Source organism: Lissotriton helveticus, chromosome 1_1, assembly GCF_964261635.1.
Source record: "Lissotriton helveticus chromosome 1_1, aLisHel1.1, whole genome shotgun sequence".
Classification (NCBI taxonomy): domain Eukaryota; kingdom Metazoa; phylum Chordata; class Amphibia; order Caudata; family Salamandridae; genus Lissotriton; species Lissotriton helveticus.
The window spans coordinates 2,081,148,058-2,081,168,336 of NC_136057.1; the positions used below are offsets into that span (position 1 = coordinate 2,081,148,058).

General features: G+C 41.6%; 1 protein-coding gene across 2 annotated transcripts in view; it reads left to right on the forward strand.

Moving 5' to 3' along the window:
* The window catches only part of DDAH1 (dimethylarginine dimethylaminohydrolase 1), a 643,682-nt gene that overhangs the window by 474,863 nt on the left and 148,540 nt on the right, over nucleotides 1-20,279 (forward strand). For both annotated transcript variants that reach the window (XM_078645513.1, XM_078645519.1), the window contains exon 3: nucleotides 2,757-2,830. In XM_078645513.1, the coding sequence (XP_078501639.1) occupies nucleotides 2,757-2,830 (74 nt within the window). The remainder of the gene's footprint in view (nucleotides 1-2,756; nucleotides 2,831-20,279) is intronic.

A 20,279-nucleotide genomic window follows, 5' to 3' on the forward strand; every position in this document is an offset into this window, starting at 1 on the left:
ATGGGCTGCGGAGTTCCCTCCTGTGCAATTAGGATGTGACCGCCACCCTGGCGGTCACATCCTCTATTTTTAACATTGCGGCGGGTGCGGCTTCAAGCTGCACCCGCAGCAATGTTAAAAATGCACGCATTGCATTTGTATGTAGAAAGTGGCAGGCACCGCGCGGTGCCAGCCGCTTTCTGCATACAAATGCAGGGGGGTACCATAGGTACCCCCCATGTGCACCCCCACGCCCCCTTCACCTAGGGGGCCCGCAACGGGCCCCCGCAGTGAAGTTACACATGCTTTTCCACGGCGGAAAAGCCGCCACGGAAAAGCATGTTTCAGAGCCCATCCTAATCTGGCTGACACTGTCTGAGAGACACCGTCACCATATTAGTGCTTTTCCGCCGCGGTTGTAAGCCAACCGCGGCGGAAAAGCTGCGGACGGAAACCAGGACCCACCAGCCATCCTAATGTGGCGGTGGGTCTTTGGTGGGTCTGCAGAGGATTTTCCGCATCCTCCGGGCCGGCGGTGGCTTCCGCCGGCCCGGAGGATGCGGAAAATCCTCCATCATAATCGGCCCCTATGTGTGCAAACAATCTTCCTCCCCATCTCATCCTTTTTACCCTGATAGTTCTGAGGAAATGAAGATGCTAGGATCTCAGGTGTCTAGTTGAACCTTAAATGGTTTCCAACTATCTGAGCTTTACTGGACCCTTGTTATTTATGGCCCTATGAGCAATACAGAGGGATTTAAACTTCATCCTTGTCTCAGTTGGGAGCCAATGCAGCTCTTTAAGGGGTTCTCTTGCGGAGACATAGCTAGGATCACTTCATGATTTTGAATGGAAAGCATGAAGTATGGAATTAGTGTAGGCTTGTTTCCTACACAATATTTTTTGTAAACTGTTACCAATGTGCGCAACACTAATATCTGAAAAATATATATTATTGTTCTCATATGCAGAATTTATCATATTTCAATTGTTCAATGCTTCAAGACATTAGATCTCTGCATATCATTCCCCAATCATTAGGATGTCACCAGTGAAATATAACCACGGAATTACACACCCAGCCCACTGCTTCAATTTGTTGGCCAAAGCTTCAGTTTACGTCCAAAGGTCCATCTTTATAATGACATAGGGCAGAGAAAAACATGAGCTGGTTGTATCATTGGTGTGTAAAAAGGAACTGCCATCAAAAACAAAGTAGTCATTATAAGAAAATAATTCAGCAGTCTGGGCGGCTGAATCCTGACTCAGAAATACGTGTCAAGTCCCAGAATATGCCAGAACGCTTATTAGCAATATATTTGATGACGCATACATAAGAATTTAAAGTTAAAACATCTGGCGCCTGAACGATCTTGCATGTCCATCTATATTAATATTGTTTTTTTCTTACAAATATATTAGTGAGTTGGGAAGTAACCACGTTATACACTAGTTTGTGGTATATTATTATTCCTTGGATCATCAAGTCAGCCTATATAATATATAAATTATCACACATTACCTGAAATGTATTTTTTTTAGTAATAGATAATGGTGACCCGACATGTACCCTCATTCACTCTAGTGAGATTGCATATGAATGTCAAAATGATGCTGCAATACTAGAATGGCACGCATATATCTCTGGACTACCTTCTTAATTTGGATTCAGCATAAAGATTATATTATTTCATAGATAAAAGGAAAGATTTTGTCACTGTGACTATCACAAAAGAAACTACTTTGACGGCAGTGCTCTTTGTGAAATAGCTGCATGACATCATTCAGTTAGCCAATGGTGCATGTCGCTGACCTATTGCGTCATACTGAATGCTGCAGGGGACGTAAGAAAAATGTGAAAGATATGGCCGACGGTATGAAGAGGGCTAGCTGAAAATCTTTAAAATTAATAAATGTACTTTTGGTTGCCTTGGATTTTTTTAGGTCTGACGTTAGCCAGTCCTTTTTTTTGACTAGTCTTTATAATTAAGTTTAAAAGGTACTGACTAACGTCAGACCTAAAAAATCCAAGACAGCTATAGGTACATCTATATAGATTTATGGGGTCATCAAAATTACTTGTCATAAATGTACAAGACAGAAATTGAAGGGTGGATGGACATTTTCGGCTTGGTGACATAGTTAATAGGAAGCGTAAGCACATTTTTGTCTAAATGTTGTTTAGCACCGTACACAATCAAGTTTTGCGTAGCTTGAATGTGTCTCTTCCGATCTAGAAAAATGTCTTTATAAAAGTAATAAACGTGTGTATTAAAAAAAATACGAGGTCGTTCAAAGTTCTATTATAGAGCTTACTAACTCCAGTTTTGCTTTAAAAATCGTTTAAAGTATGGTGCGAAAATGAATCACCATATTCATAAATTTGAAACACTTTATTCCCAAAATGTAGGTTGTCACTGGGACATATTACATTGGTCTGCTCAAATAAGGTCTTTCTTTATGAAGTTGTTCAACTGCATGTAAACCCTTTAAATCACATCAACAGATAGCCATTCCAAGATACAGTGGTGTTTCCATGATTCATTTCTGCAAATCAAGTATTTTAAATTCTGTGATTTACAACAATATATATTATTATTGTGTTTTTGGTACGACAGAGTTTCCACATGTGAATTTGTGAGTGTTGAAAATTCTAAATGTGAAGAACTATGCGATAATAAAATGTGTGTAAATCATTGTTGATATTGTGTGCATTCACTTTACAGAACCCATATATTAGTTGTTATTGAATATTTGCCACTTTTATTATATTCCAGGCAAAGAATTCTTTGTGGGCTTGTCTAAAAGAACAAACCAGCGAGGTGCTGAAATTTTGGCAGATACATTTAAGGTTTGTAGCTATTTGTGTCTAAATTATATTTTTTACATGAATTGTTTTTATTGATGCATGAGCCAGGTCTGTTGGCATATGGCAGGGCCTTGTTTGGCGTCACATTTTCACTTTCTTGTATTTCGTGGCCTCAAATTTGGCACTGTTTTGGCCTTGCGTAGCCCTCCAGAGGTATTGATCATAGAAGCCAGGTAAAATGGGGAGCTATTGTGTACTGCATTGTAGGTTGTGCATGTCTTGAAGGTAATGTAGGTGGGTAGATGGAGCCAGTTGAGGTCTCTGAAAATAGACATCATCCTGTACAATTTCCAAAGTTCTGCAAGGAAAACACCTTCTACAGAAGTCAAATGGGTCTATGGCATGCTCCCCATAGACCAAGTGCATTGCCGCATGACTAGTTTATGCAGTAGGGTCAGTTGATGTCAGGCACTCTTAGTCTTGTGCGTGATGTGAGCTTCGAACCTGAAGAACAACTGTAGAGTAACTGGGACCCTTTAATCAGGTATGATTGAACCTATGATGGGATAGTGAAGAAAGAGGTGCAGGTAGCAGGCATTCTTGCTCTAAGCTCTCAACAGGTATCACCCTTATCCTAGGCACGTTGAGACAAGGATGCATGGATGACAGATCTCTTGCAGGATGCTAGGAAGATGAGGGAGGGACCCGAATGGCTGGTGATTTTTGAAAGGTTGCTTTGGAAATCATGTGACCTGCACATCCAAGCTTCTCATGTACTGCCATAGAGGGCTGTGGTCTAATTGACAATTTGAGGAGGTCTGTGTGGTAACCTCGGATTGACTGGCACTGGGTGTCAGCAGGTTGCAGTGGGGTGTTACGTGATTTCTCTGTGTTGCTTTATGTCAAACCTTTAGAGTAGGCTGTGTTCTGGTTGGGAAACTTGAGGAGGCTGGTGTGTAGGGGTCCTTGGGGGGCTCTGTTTGGCTAGAGGGGCATTTTAAGGGTTCACATGACCATTGCACATAGGTTTATGAGGCATTGCAAAAATGCCCTGTGCCCTTGTTGGGCAATTTGAGATTAGAGGAGGCTTGGGGGGGAGGAAGGTATAGAAAGGCTCTGATTGGGGAACATGTTAAAGTGGTTGCAGGATGGGGTCAACTGACCTGCATAAGCCGCTTGCTGCTGCACAAGGTTAAAAAGTCACTAATAGACATAGCTTTATGAAAATGTAGCAGGCCAGTAACTTTTGACCCATTTCCATTCATATCAACCCTGAAATTTTTTTCGAAACTGTGACTAACTCTGATAACTTCTCATATTGAGCTTGGTTCATAATAACAATTGACCCCACAAACCTGTACTGAAAATTTTTGAAGCTGTTTAGTTTCAAGTTTTCTTTATTATATTTTTCCTTAGTTTTGTGTGATAAATAGTGAATACATTTCAATGTTTATGAACTGGTGGCAGATGTATCATTCTTTTACGCATTAACCAAACAAAGTCCTCAATAAATCCAGAAGTTGATTTTGAGGCCAGGTTTAGGTGAGTTCGAAGTTTGGTCAGTTTCGGTGAGTTTGGAGTTCAAGATAACTTTGTGATAAGGGAAGTTTGAGGTCTTGGCAAGTTTGATGCAAGAAAGAGAGCATGTAGAGTTTGACGTTGAAGTAATATCGAGGCTGAGATGAGTTTAAAGTCCGATGCCTTTGAGGTTGATTTGTTTAAGTGAGCCAGCTTACTTTTGAGACAAATTTGTAGTAAGCGTTGATTAAAATGAGATTCAGTCAGAGTGAACTGAAGTTTAGGTGTAGAGGGGAGAACTTGAAGTTGAGGTCAGGTTGCAAAGTTAAAGTGAGGTTAAAGTGATTTTGAGGTAGAGGTGAAAGTGGTGTAAGAAAGGTGTGAGCTGAAGGAGAGGATGAGGTTTGAGATCGAGCTGAAGTTGAGGTACTTTCAAAGTAATGATTTAAGGTGAGCTTGAGTTGAGTGGGGTTGGAGATGAGATTTGGGTGAGGTGATTGTGGGGTAGGTTGATGGGGGATTCCAGCTTAGATGTGGTTGAGATGGACCAAGGTTGAGATTAATTGAAGTTGAGCTAAGTTTACAATGAGGGTTAGAATAAGGTGAGATTATTGTGCAATGAGTTGAGGATGTATTGAAGCTGATGAAGTGGGGGTGAGAATTAGTTGAATTTGAGCTGTGACGAAGCTGAAGTTGAGATACGGATAAAGTGCAGTTGATGTGATGTCAAGTTAAGGTGAGCATGGGTAAGGCTGAGATGAAGAGGTTGTGGTGAACTGGAAGTGAGCTGAGGTAGGGATGAGGTAATAGGAGTTTGAATTTGGGAAGAGGTTGGGAATGACGTGAAGATAATGTGTGATGAGGTTCTGTCGAGATCAGGAAGATGTAAGGATGGGGTGAGAATCAGTTTAGAATTAAGTTATATTGTGGTTAATTTGCAGTGAAATGAGGATGAAATAAGGTTGAAATTAGGTGACCTTGAGGTTGAACAAGAATAACTCCAGTAGATAAACCTCTTACACTCTTCAATGCATCATTCTATACTTGCTTCATTAAAGGCTTTTGATCATGACTCATCAGCTACAGTAACAACTACTACTAATTTTGTTTTTGAAAAGTTAAGGTGAATTTAGATTTAGATGAGCTGTGGTTAGGTTGACGTTTAGTAAGTTTGAGGTGATGTGCAGAGGAGATGGGGCTCTACTGATGTTAATGTGAGGTTGAGTTGAAAAGTGACTAAGCTCATAAAAGAAGAATTTGCTGTATGGTTAAAGTGAGATGGGTGAGAATGAGGTGACATGAAATTGAGCGGAGATGAGGGGAAGATTGATAAACTGAGGTAACGGTAAGTTTGAGATGTGGTTAAGGTGAGGTTAAAAAATAAGTGACATGCCAGTAGAATAGCTTCTTGAAGGAGTTATTAAAATACTTTCTCCTTGTTGTCTCGATTATTGTTGACACCTCATCTGCTGCACCCACTGTTACAGCACACAGGCTGGCATGTAAGAGTGCTGGTATCCGCTCATTTTCAGGCTAGTTCACAACTGCTTGCTTGCAAAACATCTCTAGTATTTTTCTCATCGGTATCAGTATGAGACTTGCATTGAATAGTAGAGTGACTAGTGACATAAATAGATGGAGTACCTGATTGCCACGGGGAGGGGCATCTGAAACACAGTGAAGGTCAGCAGCTACTGATTTAAATGGACGTCAGTGTTTCTTTTCGGGTGTTTTTACAGATTAATTATTTAAAAATAAAAACAGGTTAGGCAAAGCATAGATGGTCATGAGGTTAGGCAGCTTGTTGTAGTATGAGCTCCTCTCCTTCTCACTGCTTCTTACACCTACCTTCTGAGACCATTGAGTATGACCACACACTGCAATAAGCCCTCATTATGTAAGAACTGTAAGGGAACAGCTCATTTACCTGTTGTGTTGAGGAACATAGTGGCTTCCGGTTGAAAGCGGCAAAGCAGCAATTTGTAAAAAAATAATCACTCCACCAAGCTTACACCCAGGTGCGCTGGGACAAATGGACAAAACAATGGGATTTGCTACTTAGAAGTGGCATACAACGTGAAGCTTCTTCTACCTTCATTCTCTTAGGTCCATATCTTGAAATACCCCTGTAATACTATCCAAGTCCCAGTATTGATGTTAAATTACCACTACGAGAACATATAAAAACAAGCATTGACAAAATCAATATGTCTGGCTTATATTATAAGTTACTTAGCCAAAGTATCCTGGCATGCTGAATTTGTATTTCACCAGTGGTCCTGTGTCAAGAACAGGTGTGCTGTCAGGCATACTGATTCCTATCCAAAGCGGAGCAGCTCACTGGTTGCTAGGGATACATTAGGATCTATAACAATAGGTCAGCAAACAGCTGCACTCTCAGGCCAGACCTTAAAATGGTTAATTTGTTTATACAATTAATTTGAGATTAAGAATTGAATGTGACAAAAAAGTATGGTGATTGAGTGTGCTTTTCAGAATTAATATAGCCTCTCAGGAATTCCATTAGAAACCTTTCATAGGTGGTGGAAGGATAATTCCAAACAAGCAATAACATGATGATGAGACTAAAATAGTCCTCTGGGCTGATCCAAGAGGCGATTTACAATGTCTCAAATGAATAGACCTCCTTATTACGCATGCCGTCACCCTGCATGCCATTACAACGTGGTTGTTACAATGACCGCGTTGTAACAACGCATACCATTATCCTTCAAGTCGTAACAGCGACTTGGGGAGGGGGGGCGCTGGATGTTGGAATAGTATAATTTACTATTCCAACTCCAGTCTATGAGGACAGTAGGGAAGGTGTTGGATTTTAAATCTAACACCTTCTCCCCCCTCCCCAAGTCGTTGTTATGCCTTGCAGGGTAATGGGATGCGTTGTTACAATGCGGTTGTTGTAACAACCACCTTGTAATTGCATGCGGGGTGACAGATTAGTAGTAAGGGCTGTTTAATGTCTCAAACCAATGGAGTTCTTATATCTGGTAGAACCTCATACAGGTAAGCATAGTACTACCCTTTTGGGGGACTTTAATCCTCAAGAGAAGAGAGGGGTCCGTCTCGCCAAAAGGACAGGACACCAAAATGACACTAATTCTAAAATAGATTCCCTTTGGGATATCTCAATAGCATACCAGAATCGTCACTCACCACATTCACAAACAACCTATCAGCTAGAGAGTATAACAGTAGCCAAAAAGCCCAATATGGAAATGTTTATTGAATAAACTTATACAGTAGTTTAAAAACAATTTTAAAAATATTTTTCAAAAGGTACCACACAGAATGCTAAAATTACATTTTCATCAAAGATTTTTCATAATGCAAAACAAACTATAAAACAACATATATAGAAGACAGTGCAAGTCACTTTATATGACTCCAAGACCACCAATAATGATCAATTCAACATTAAGTGACATTCTTCTCTTAATATAGCCAAAAAGAAACCATATGGTTTACACAGAATTATTTTTTAAGAAGACCAAGAAGTGACGTGTTTCGGTGGTATAAGCAGGTCCAACGACCTTCTTCACGCTTAAGTAAAAAAGTATCCCAACAATCTCAACAATAATGTCCTAAAGTGAACAATAAAACAAGTATCTATCAATGCGTGGTGATTATGCCATATTCAATCATATCTGACCTTAAAAAAGAGTCTATCATTTGTACTAATTAGAACAATTTTATGAAATTACCTTTGTTGATGATCACAGGCACCTTGTTTTGTTTCGTTCCTATACTGCGCTACTATAGCCACCTTTATTGCCGTTTTTGCCACTACAATCGATTATAGAGCCAAGATGCCTACAAATAACAGAGTAGTACACGTTTATGTTATCCTATCCATCCTTACTATTCATTTTTTGATTAGTTTTATAAACTATTTTAATCGCCCTCACTTCAAATCAAGCTCTATGCCGATATTAAATAGGACTGCTTCGTCTCTCCGGTTATCAAGATGTAATCCTCTTTACTTTTACATAAAGCGGGCAACGATATTACAGTCACCCCGAAGGCCTGCATAGGTCCCAAAGATTTATCCCACAGGACTTCTTTACTTAAGTAACAGTCCATGCAATATTGTCTCTCCCCACCCTATTTTCAAATCAATGCATTGCAACCACTGCATATGCTCAAAAACACACTCCCATCGTACAGCTTACCGGGAATCAAGAATCTCAGTGCATGCTCCGTTTTCGTTGTTTGTGAATCTATTTCCGAGGCCATTTAAAAGCCACTGTGAACATCATTTCAATGATCACTATGTTGAAGAGGCAATTCATCATGTATTTGTTTGTAATACAATCTGAACAGAAACAGTAGTTATGGGGCAATTTCTGCATTCTGAGTGAGTTAAAACGGGCTGCTAATGAAAGGTTGTCTATTCGTCCCAAATATTTGCACATTCACCAGAATGGCATGATTTACCTAAATTAATTGTACTGAGGTTTCGACCATTGTAATGTTTGGTAACTAACCCACCACAAGATGGCAGCCGCTATATAGGTGTTGCTGCCAACTATGTTTACACAAAGCGGGAAGTGACTTTGAGGTTACTTAACCCACTACAAGATGGCAGCCGCAATATAGGTGTTGCCATCAACTATGTTTATAAAAAGTTGGAAGCGGTTAAGAGGGATAAAGTACGAGGATCTTGTACTTTTTCCACACTAAGGGCCAGATTCACAGAATGAACTTAAGACTAAATCCTAAACTTACTACTATTTGGTATTCACAGAATGCACTTACTACTTTCGGGATTCACAGAGTCAACTTACTACTTTCGGGATTCACAGAATAAACTTACAACTTTCGGTATTCACAGAATTGATTTAAGACTACTAACTCTAAGTTTGAACTCGGGCCGGAAATTCCGGCCCGGAGGCGGAGCTTCCGACCCGGAGGCGGGGCTTGCGGCTTGGAGGTGGAGCATGTGGCTCGGAGGCGGAGCATGCAGCTTGGAGGCGGAGCTTCCGGCTCGGAGGTGGGGATTTTAGCCATGGCTGAAATCTCCACCTTTGGGCCGCAAGCTCTGCGTCTTTGGTTGCAAGCTCCGCCCCCAAGCCAGAAGCTCCGCCTCCGGGCCGGAATTTCCGGCCCGAGTTCGGACTTAGAGTTAGTCGTCTTAAATCAATTCTGTGAATACCGAAAGTAGTAAGTTTGCCCTGGGGGGTTCCCCAGGGTTCTTCGCTGAGCCCCTCCCTCTTTAATATATATGTTGACCCTTTAGCCAACATCATTAGAAATTGCGGGTTCGTCCCACTCTCCTACGCTGATGACACCCAAATAGTGGTGGCAATCTCAAACAACACTACTGAGACAGCGGATAGATTCAGGCATTGCATGGACCTGGTCAGTCAATGGATGCAGGCAAACTGCTTAAAGCTGAATGGCGATAAGTCAGAGGTCCTGCTACTGGGGGCTGAACCTAACATCTGGTCAAGCAACTGGTGGCCTGACAGTCTCGGCAGATGTCCGTCACCGGTGGACAACGTAAGGAACCTGGGGGTTATATTTGACTCCAAACTTACTTTTAAGGCACAAATAAATAAACTTGCTTCTTCTGGATGGTACATGCTAAAACTAATCAGGAAACTGCTGCCATATATTCCTCCTGACACATGCAAAACCCTGGTAACCTTGCTGGTCTTTCAAAATTAGATTATGGCAATGCACTATATGTAGGGCTGCAAAAACAGTTATTACTAAAACTTCAGCGGCTTCAGAACGCAGCAGCCAGGCTGGTACTAAATATTCCGAGGTTCGAACCAGTGGCCCAAAAAATGAGAGGTCTCCACTGGCTCCCTGTAGGAAAAAGAATTCAATTCAAGTCTGCTTGTCTGGCTTACAAAACACTGCATGGATCAGGCCCTCACTTCCTAAAAAGAAATCTACAACATTACGAACCTCCCAGGACTCTAAGGTCAAGCAGTGCTAAGCTTCTCTTAACCCCCAGATATAAACAACTAAGATGGGGGGGGGAGAAGTTTTCTATTGTACACAGCAAAAACTTGGAACAAGTTACCGGCAGAATTAAAAAACAGCCCCTCACTGTTGTCTTTTCGTAAGAATCTGAAGACCTGGCTTTTTTCAGCTTAGTCCAGTCTGGTTGTCGCAAGGCTCTTCCACTTCTGCAGCACAGTCCTTTAGCGCCAAGACGCCCTTAGGCATTCGAGCGCTCTACAAATCCAATAATCAAATCAAATCAAATCAAATCAGATACTCGTTTTATTGTTCATTATTGTTTGGATGGTTTTTGCTATCTTTTCGAATATAGCATGTGGACCATATCCCTTACCGGATTTATGATTTGAAGGGAAGATATGCTCCTTTTCTGAATGAATGTGTATGAGTTATGGTACTGTAGGGAACCATATTTGGTGAATGAATATGTATGAGTCGTGAGATGGTAGGGAATCACCGGACAGAGCCAATAGTCTAATATGAGTGTTTTCTTAGGTCGATGCACTAAATGCATTGCTATATAGATACAATGAAAAAATCTTTAAAGCAAATATGTCTGAATAAATTTGAAATGTGATTGTTTTTAAGTATTTTTTATATAGATAAAATTACAGGGATACTTTTTTACTAAAGCCTGAAGAAGGTGAACGGATCTGCTTATACCACCGAAACGCATCGCTTCATGGTCTACTTAAAAAATAATTCTGTGTAAACCACTTGGTTTCTTTTTGGAAGAATATTATCAGATGTTAAATTGCTCATTATTGTTGGTCTTGAAGTCATACAAAGTGACTTGCACTGTCTTCTATATATGTTGTTTTATATTTTGTTTTGCACTATGAAATATCTTTGATGAAATTGTAATTTTAACATTCTGAGTGGTACCTTTTGAAAATATTTTTTTAATTGGTATTAAACTACTGTATTAGTTTATTAAATAAACATTTCCATATTGGGATCTTTGGCTACTGGTATACTCTCTAGGTGATCGGTTGTTTTTGAATGTGGTGAGTAAAAGATTCTGGTATGCTATTGAGGTATTCCAAAGGGAATCTCTTTTAGACTTAGGGACCTTAATATCCACCTGAAGGGCAAGAAGAAGATTCACGAGAATTTAGGGATGGGATGTCAAGCTGTGGCCTTCCGTTATTGGTCAATGACTCTACTCATAAGAAAGACCATACATGATGATGGTACTTCCAAAGACACTCTACTTAAGGTGTTGTCGGTGCTGCCATTAACCTGGTCTGACCATTATGCTGTCCCTCTTCTGCTGGATGGACACTACTTTCATGTGAATCCCAAATGCCGTTATACTAGGAATAGGAAGGGGCTGTGAGAAGAAACTCTCTTTCAATCTCTGAATGATTGTAACTGGACAAGCCATTATGATGCCAACTTAGTGGCAGCTGAATCTGAGTCGTGGCTAATGTCAGCTGTTGATCTTGTTTCACCCATTACGGAGAATATGTATGTATCCGGAATTTGTCAAGCGTGAATTAACCACCCCTAGGGGTCTCAAGGCGCTGGAGGGAAGTGGGGGAGATTACGTGAGCTATTGCCCTGAGTCACAGGGTGCTGAGCTGCCACCGGGGATCAAAACGGGAGCCCCGTGATCTGTAGTCCACCGCTCCAGCAGCTGTACTACACATCTCATTCGAATGAAGTTACCTACCTCCCCATGATTCTCTGAGAAGCTCAGAGTTTTAAGACTGGCCTGTTGGCGCCAAGAAATGGTATGACGTAAATGCTATGGCCTGCATGATGAACATCTTTATAGGACCCTTATTGTAGACTTTCAAGCAGTTATCAAAGAAGAAGAAACATGCTTCTTCACTTACAAAACATGCTTCTTCACTTACAAACTAAAGTCTTCCAAATCTTCAAGCGGACTCTAATTAATCTGATCATTCTGTTCTCTACCCCCCCTACATCCACCAGCATAGGAGGTACCCAAGAATTTTGTAATAGACTGGGGGGAATCGAAAATAGTCACCTGCTGCCTTGGGGGGAGAGAGCTGCCTACACTTGCGGAGCACCCACCAGCCGATCGCTTGCTTCCCGCCTGCCTCCCACCGCCCGCTCCTCTTCCATCACCGGAGCGCGGCCGCAGAGTGGAGAGCGGGCTTGGGGACTTCAACCCCCAGAAGCATTAGCGCATCCACCAGCGCACTGACCAGCAAACGACCGCGCCAGGAGGCGCATAAGTTGTGCATGAGCCCCGCCTCGCGGGACGCCGGGCGAAGCCCGGGCAAAGGGCGGGCCTTCTGAGGCCGTCTAGGGACGACGAGGGACGGGACGGGCCACTCCCCTAAGCCTCATACTCAAGCATGGGTAAGCGAAAGTTACCAACATCTATTACTGGGGGTACTGGGAAAATAAAAATCCCATGTATTTCTACAACATCTGCCAATATTATGACATACCTTACTACAGCTGTGGGAAAATTAAACCAAGAGATTGCTGACAAGGAACTGGGCTTGAAACTACACCACCAGTTACTTTGGAGTCCCCCCCCCACAAAATAGACAAGTTGTCCCCTTGGAACCTAAGATTCATATTATCACAGCTAAGGATATTATACCCCAAGCCCAAGGCACATCTGGCCCTGAAAAGCCTAATTCAATTAATGAAGCTTATGAGCAAGACCGCACACGGGAGGTGGCAAGTCAGGTCAATAAAAGAGCTACAAGGTTGAGAAAAAGGTCGAAAAAGCAAAATTTGCAACACCATAAAAAAGTATGTCATATCCCAAGTAATCTTGAAGGCTCGATAAGAGACATGGTTGAAAGGGTGCTCACGGATAAAATAGAAACCACCCTTGTTCAGATCTCAAATGACATTATTGACACCCTAAGAGAATGTGTGTCTGAGATATTGGGCAAATGCGATAGGATTAATACATTGTTTTCAACAAAAATGCCTGAACACTTGCCCTCTAAGATACCCGGGACCCTGGATCTTCAGGCGCAACCTATGGAGGTGATAAGAAATGTATCATCAATAGCTTCCCATCTCCTCCCTGCCCCCCGAATGCTAAAACCGGCTACAATAACCACGCCAGCTCTGTACACTACGGGCCCAAAGATACCTGGACAGAGTATATCCAACCCCAGTATCCCCTCCACAAAGGCTAATGGGCATAATGAAGGAGATCTACATGGGGGAAAAAGACAGCGTACAATGCTCCGGGTCAACTTACCTCCGGAGGCTACTCCTTTTGTTGCCGTTCTGGTAAATGTTCCCGCTCTGAAACCAGGGGAGATAGAATCCCAGGCTACTTTACTGGAAAACATTAAGTCATGGTGCGATATAAACTGTTCAGGCCCAAGGAACATATCCTCGAACTTAAGTACAGGGAGAAGAGTTGACTGGTTGGGGCATACGGAAAAAAACCTACCGGAGGATTGCCTTATAGTAAACTTCAACAGACCCCATGTGTTTACTCGATTATTCTGGGATGCTACTGAGGTAAAGAAAGGAGAAATCCGAGCCCTTGGGTTTCTTCTACCCATCGCCCAAGCATCATAATTATCCTCATGTCTGGAATAGACATCATACTACCTCGAGACACAACACTTGTCTATCATCTTGGGCAACACAAACACCAGATTTTACTCCTAAATCCATTAAAGACATCGCACCTGTAAGTAGACCTGACTTGGAGCTATCAAACAGAGGTATACAACGGTAACCACGCATTTTTTACAACGCGGTACCGTTACCACGCTACTTTTACCACGCAAGTCGTTACCACGACTTGCGCTGGGGGGCGCTCCAGGATAGTAAATAGTTTAATTTACTATCCAACTCCTTTCCCTAGAGTCCACGGGGACTGGAGTTGGAATAGTAAATTAAAAAATTTACTATCCAGCGCCCCTCCACGCAAGTCGTTGTAACGACTTGCGTGGTAAAAGTAGCGTTGTAACGGAACGCGTTGTAAAAGTACGCGTGGTACCGTCATATATCCCAAACAGATTCACAGCCCTATCACAGCCAGATGAAAACGATTGACTGACTTTCTCTGTGAGCTCGGACAATCAGATACAATGTAGCCCCACTAACATAGAGGTAAGAGGGAAAGTTGTGAAACGTATGAGCTGGAACATTGCTGGTATTCGTTTAAAAAGGGAAGATAGAATATGGCTCGAGAAAATCAAGGGCTGTGATGTTGTAGCTTTACAGGAGACTTGGGACACTGCATGTAATTTCTGGATAGATGGATATGTATCTTACTTCCTAGCAGCCCAAGCTTCAACCGCAGGGAGAGATAGAGGAGGGCTCATGTGTCTAATTTCTGTTAGACATATGGGGGTCATTAAGGTACTAAACACCACCTCCCCAAACTATATGGCTTTGGAAGTAACTATGCCTAACAAGCATAAAATTGTGTATGTCAATTTCTATAATGCCCCACACGGCACCTATGGTAATGAGAATATTGATTTACTTGCAAAATTTTTATTTTTATTTTTTTTAAAATATTTTTATTGATGAATTTTTCCCCCTCATTTTATTTCCCCCCCCCTCCCCTCCCCCTGGATTTACATGGACAAGGCACAATGAGATTCATAAGGCAACCATATAGAAAAAGGAAAAAATGGAAAAAATATTACAATATAGTTAATACATGCAAATTCTATCATAAGATATACATACAAAATCATATATGTCAACTTTCAATAATACATATATTCTTCACATTACCTTATTCAGTTCCAAACTTCCACTGAATCAAGGGACCCCAAATTTGCATACCCAGCTTTTTACCCTTTCTCCCTTTCCTAGCATAAATAGCTGTTTCCAATTTTTGTATTGATAGGGTTTTACCAAGCCATTGATGATACGTGGGAGGATTTGGATCTAACCAAGTTGAGGCCACTAGTAATCTAAAAATCGCCATTGCTAGAAACACAAAATATTTACAATTTATTTGCCCATTGGGGGAAACTCCTAGCAAAATGGTTACTGAATCTAACTCTATTGTTGTGTCTAAGGCACTCCGGAAAAAATTCCCAATATCATGTTTTATCTTATCTAAATGTGGACAGGTAGAAAAAATATGTAACAAATTAGCCTCCATGCTGCCACATCTAAAACACGTAGTGCCAGAAAGGCCCCCCCCATTGAGCAATTTTCCATGGCGTGTAATACAAATGATACAAAGTCTTGTAATGCTGGGCCTGAAGAGACGATGAACACAATAGTTTACTTCCCATCTCAAGTGATTCAGAAAAAACATCTCTATCTATATCTAGATCTAAAGACCATTTAACTATCCATTTCTCAAGATCGTCCTTTTTTAATTTTGTCATTTCTGAATAAAATCTCTTTATAGTACAATCATGACCTTTTTGTATAAGATCCATCATTGTACTCCTCCCAAAACCTAGTGCTCCCCCTCTTTCATTTAGTATGCAGCTCCTTATTTGAAGATATTTAAAAAAGTGATTTGTATTTAACCTATACTTATTTTTCAAATCTATAAATTGTAACATACCATTATCATCCAACATGTCTCCAATCATACCTATCCCTCGGCTTTCCCATTCTTGATATACCGTTCCTGAAAACACTGCCCTAGGTAATGAAGGGTTATTTTTAAATCTAGTATATGCGTTGTATTTCCCTATTCCAACCTTTTTGGAAATTCCTTTCCATATATTGTAGGCCGCCATAATTATCTTAAAACGTGTTCTTTTAAAGTAACTTCCATCAGTGAATCTCAAAAAAATATTTTCAGCATTAGTGCCCAAAACTAAACCATATATAGCAAGCGAACCTGTCTTATCCCATCCATCTTTCTCTGCCCCTTCAATTAGTCCCACCATTCCTTGCAATGCTGCAGCCCAATAATATACCTTTAGGTCTGGTAATGACCACCCCCCTTTCTCCCTGGGAAGTGACATATACCTCAACGCCCTCCGAGTTTTGCCTCTTGCCCAAATAAACCGATTAATCATGAGTTCGCAAGTTTTAAACCATTTATTTTCAATTAAAAGTGGTATTGCCCTAAAGAGGTATAATAGTTTGGGTAAAATCAACATTTTAATAATATTGACTCGTCCAACTAATGACAAATATAAATTCTCATAACGATCCAGATCTTTTCTTGCTTTATCAATTACTGGGGCAATATTATTCTCCACCAAACTATCTAAATTAGACATAATGTTGATTCCCAGATACTTCCCTACCGATACTACTCGTCTATCATCACAGGGTGTCAACGCGTTTTTAATAATCTGAGTTTTTGACGCATTCAATGAGTACCCTGAGACTTGACCAAATCTTAAGGCCTCGGCCTCTACAAATGTAGTTGCTTCCGTAGGGCAAGATGTTATCACCGCAACATCATCAGCATAGGCTAATATCTTACATGGCCCAAGAGCTGTATAAAATGGGGTAATCTCTGGTGCTGTTTCTATCTTACGTATTAATGGATCCTAGCAGCCCAAGCTTCAACCGCAGGGAGAGATAGAGGAGGGCTCATGTTTCTAATTTCTGTTAGACATATGGGGGTCATTAAGGTACTAAACACCACCTCCCCTAACTATATGGCTTTGGAAGTAACTATGCCTAACAAGCATAAAATTGTGTATGTCAATTTCTATAATGCCCCACACGGCACCTATGGTAATGAGAATATTGATTTACTTGCTAAATTTTTAATTGATTATAAAGAGGGTCAAACCACTTTTGTTCATTTTATCCTTCTTGGAGATTTTAATACACATTTATGTAATTTGCACTGTCAATATGGAGCATATGTAGATGCGGACTATCTGCCCCACTCTCATTTTGAACACTCGGCAAAAGGGGTTGCCCTGGAAGAATTATTGACAGACATAGATTTGTCCGAGCCAGAGTTTATTGACACTAATGATAGAGTGGCAACATATAGTGCTAGGGGCAGTAATACTATAATAGACTTAATTTTTGTATCTCCAGGCTTGTTACGTAATGTTATTTTTTATAATGCTATACATGCAACATTCAGCGACCACAACCCGGTGATCATGGAACTGATCAACAATAACCCAATCCTATTAAATGAAGTAGGTAATAGAGATTACCCCTTAAAAGTAGGGGTACAAGACCAGGGAAGACGGGTAAAGTGGAGCAAAATTATCCCAGATGACTTTTTTGATGAACTTTCTGACAAAGTGGGTAAAGAAATAAATATCTGTCGAGACCCGTTAAAGTATGGAGGGAATGTCACTATTGCCTTTGAAATAATTTGCCAACAAGTGGCTCTGGATCTATTGTGCAAGCCGAACCATAAGGCACAAAAAGCATATGGGTGGTTTAACAAGGAGTGTTCCAAAGCCTATAAAGACCTAATGGAGGCACTAAAAAGGGTACCTCGAGATACCCAGGAAGTGGCTAAGCTAAGGAAAAAATATAAAATTACGGTAGAGACCCGTAAGAATGAAATAAAGACAAATGTATTGGAGTCCCTTTTTGAAAGATCAACCTTGAGGGATAGTGCTAAATTTTGGTCAATTGTTAATACGCCTCTTTTTAATAGTAAAAAAAATGACATTTTTGAGCTTAATATCACGGAACAGCAATGGTTGGACCACTTCGAGAAAATCTATGGTAGTAATATCGCTGTAGAGCCCTATACACCCAAAATACCTGAGTGCTCAGAGCCCCCTCTGAGTTTTTCAGTTAAGGAAGTGCAGAAGGCTATAGATGACACAGCGGGACATAAGGCGCCGGCAGATATGTATAAAGCTAATCCCTATATTTGGTCCCTCGTCCTTACAAATGTCTTTAATGCAGCCTGCACAGATAACTCTAGAGTGCCTACATCTTGGTCCCGCTCCATTATAATCCCTGTCTTTAAGAAGGGCCAAAGGGGGGATCCAAGGTGTTATAGGCCGATATCCCTAATTGATTCATCCTTTAAAATATTAGGGAAAGTTATCTTGGCAAAAATTTCCACATGGGCTAATAACAACGATATCTTGTGTAATGCGCAGTATGGGTTCAGAACTGGGAGAGGCACAGAAGATCAGTGTCTAAACTTGCAGCTTATAATCAATAAATATACTGTGGCGTCTAAGGGGTCAGTTCACCTGGCCTTTATGGACTTGTCCACAGCTTTTGACCTAGTTAATAGGTCAAAGCTGTGGACAATGCTCTTGGATCTGGGTCTGGATCGGGCCCTTGTGAACTTCCTGGCAGAACTCCACAGAGACCTGAAAGCGTCATTACGCATGACACAAGAGGGGAAGTGTACTGCTGGCTTTAAGTCGGGTAGAGGTGTGCGCCAGGGGTGCATTTTGGCTCCAATGTTATTTTCTATTTATATCAACTCACTAGGAAATACCTTGGCTACAGCTACCGTTGATGTCCCATACATGGGGGGGGGGCCATTGCCTGTTTTATTGTATGCTGATGATAGGGTCCTGATATCAAAGACCTCCATCGGCTTACAACATCTTCTTAATTCCTTTGGGGCTTTTATGCACAAAATAGACCTTGTGGTAAATATGGAGAAATCCCATGTTATGTCCCTGGGGAAAGGGAAAAATAATACTAAAACACTCTCCTGTAATGGCGTTGTATTAACATAAGTTAAAGGGCCATATGTAGGTGGCCGATTACCGGTCGGTAACACCGAAAAAGGCCAGTTTTTGTTGTTACCGACCGGTAATTAGCCATGTGAGATGTACGTAATACCGAATGGATTCGTTATTTTCCGATTCAAAATTACCGAAACAAATATTACCTAATCGGAAATAACGAATCGGAACAATCCCCAAAAATGCTATGTAGCAAACCTCGGTATTACCGAAAATGACCGGATTCGGTAATAACGATTCGGTATTTACCACTTTTCAGGAGCATGTGGTAATCAGGTGGAGTGCATAAAAACAGGCCCAAAATGCATCAGTGGGAACACAATGGCGGGACTCTACCTCATTGCAAGGCGGCTACGCTTGAGAGCAGCAGGAGTAAGGATCTGGAGACGGGAGGAGCAGGTGTACAGATTGCGCATCACATTGTTCCATTTGACAGAAGCAGAAATTCATGAAAGATACAGACTGCACCCTGATACCATCCTGGAGCTAATACGGGACCTAAAACCCTATCTGGAGCATCAGACACCAAGGGCCCACGCTGTCCCCACCCATGTCCAGGTACTCTGCTGCCTGCACCTCCTTGCATCAGGAAGTTTCCAGGGTGTGATTGCTGCAGTGGGTGGAGTGTCACAGAGCTGTTTGTCCCGTTTTTTCAACACTTTCCTAGATGCCATGATGGACAGAATGGAACACTACATTTCCTTCCCCAGTACACAGGTGGAGCTGCAGAGGACCAAGCTGGAGTTCTACCAAATGGCACAATTTCCACACGTCATCGGCTGCATAGATGGGACCCATATACCCATCTGCCCACCTGCAGCTAGTGAATACATTTACAGGAACCGCAAATCCACCCACTCCATCAATGTACAGGTGATATGTGATGCCAAGTTCTTAATTACTGACATCGTGGCCAAATTCCCCGGGAGTAGCCACGACGCGTACATCTTCCGGAACAGTGGCATCCATACCCGTCTGCTTGCAGGTGAATTTGGAGACGGATACATACTAGGTAAGTAAATGTGACACACTCTGATGTACACCCTGGCTAAAGCTATTGATCACACAACATAATGCCACTTACATCTGTACATAGGTGACAGCGCATATGCCCTCCGGCCGTATCTACTCACACCTTATCTCAACCCAACCACCCCGAGGGAGAGGAGATACAATGTGGCACATAGGAGCCCACGCAACGTGGTGGAGCGCACGTTTGGATTGCTCAAAAGCAGATTCCGTTGCCTCCACAAAACTGGAGGTGCACGTCTCTACAGCCCCATCAAATGTTGCAAGATTATTGCTACATGTGCAATGCTACACAATCTGGCCATCAAAAAAGGAACAGCAGTGGAACTGACTGACTCAGATGACGAGGACGAGGTCAA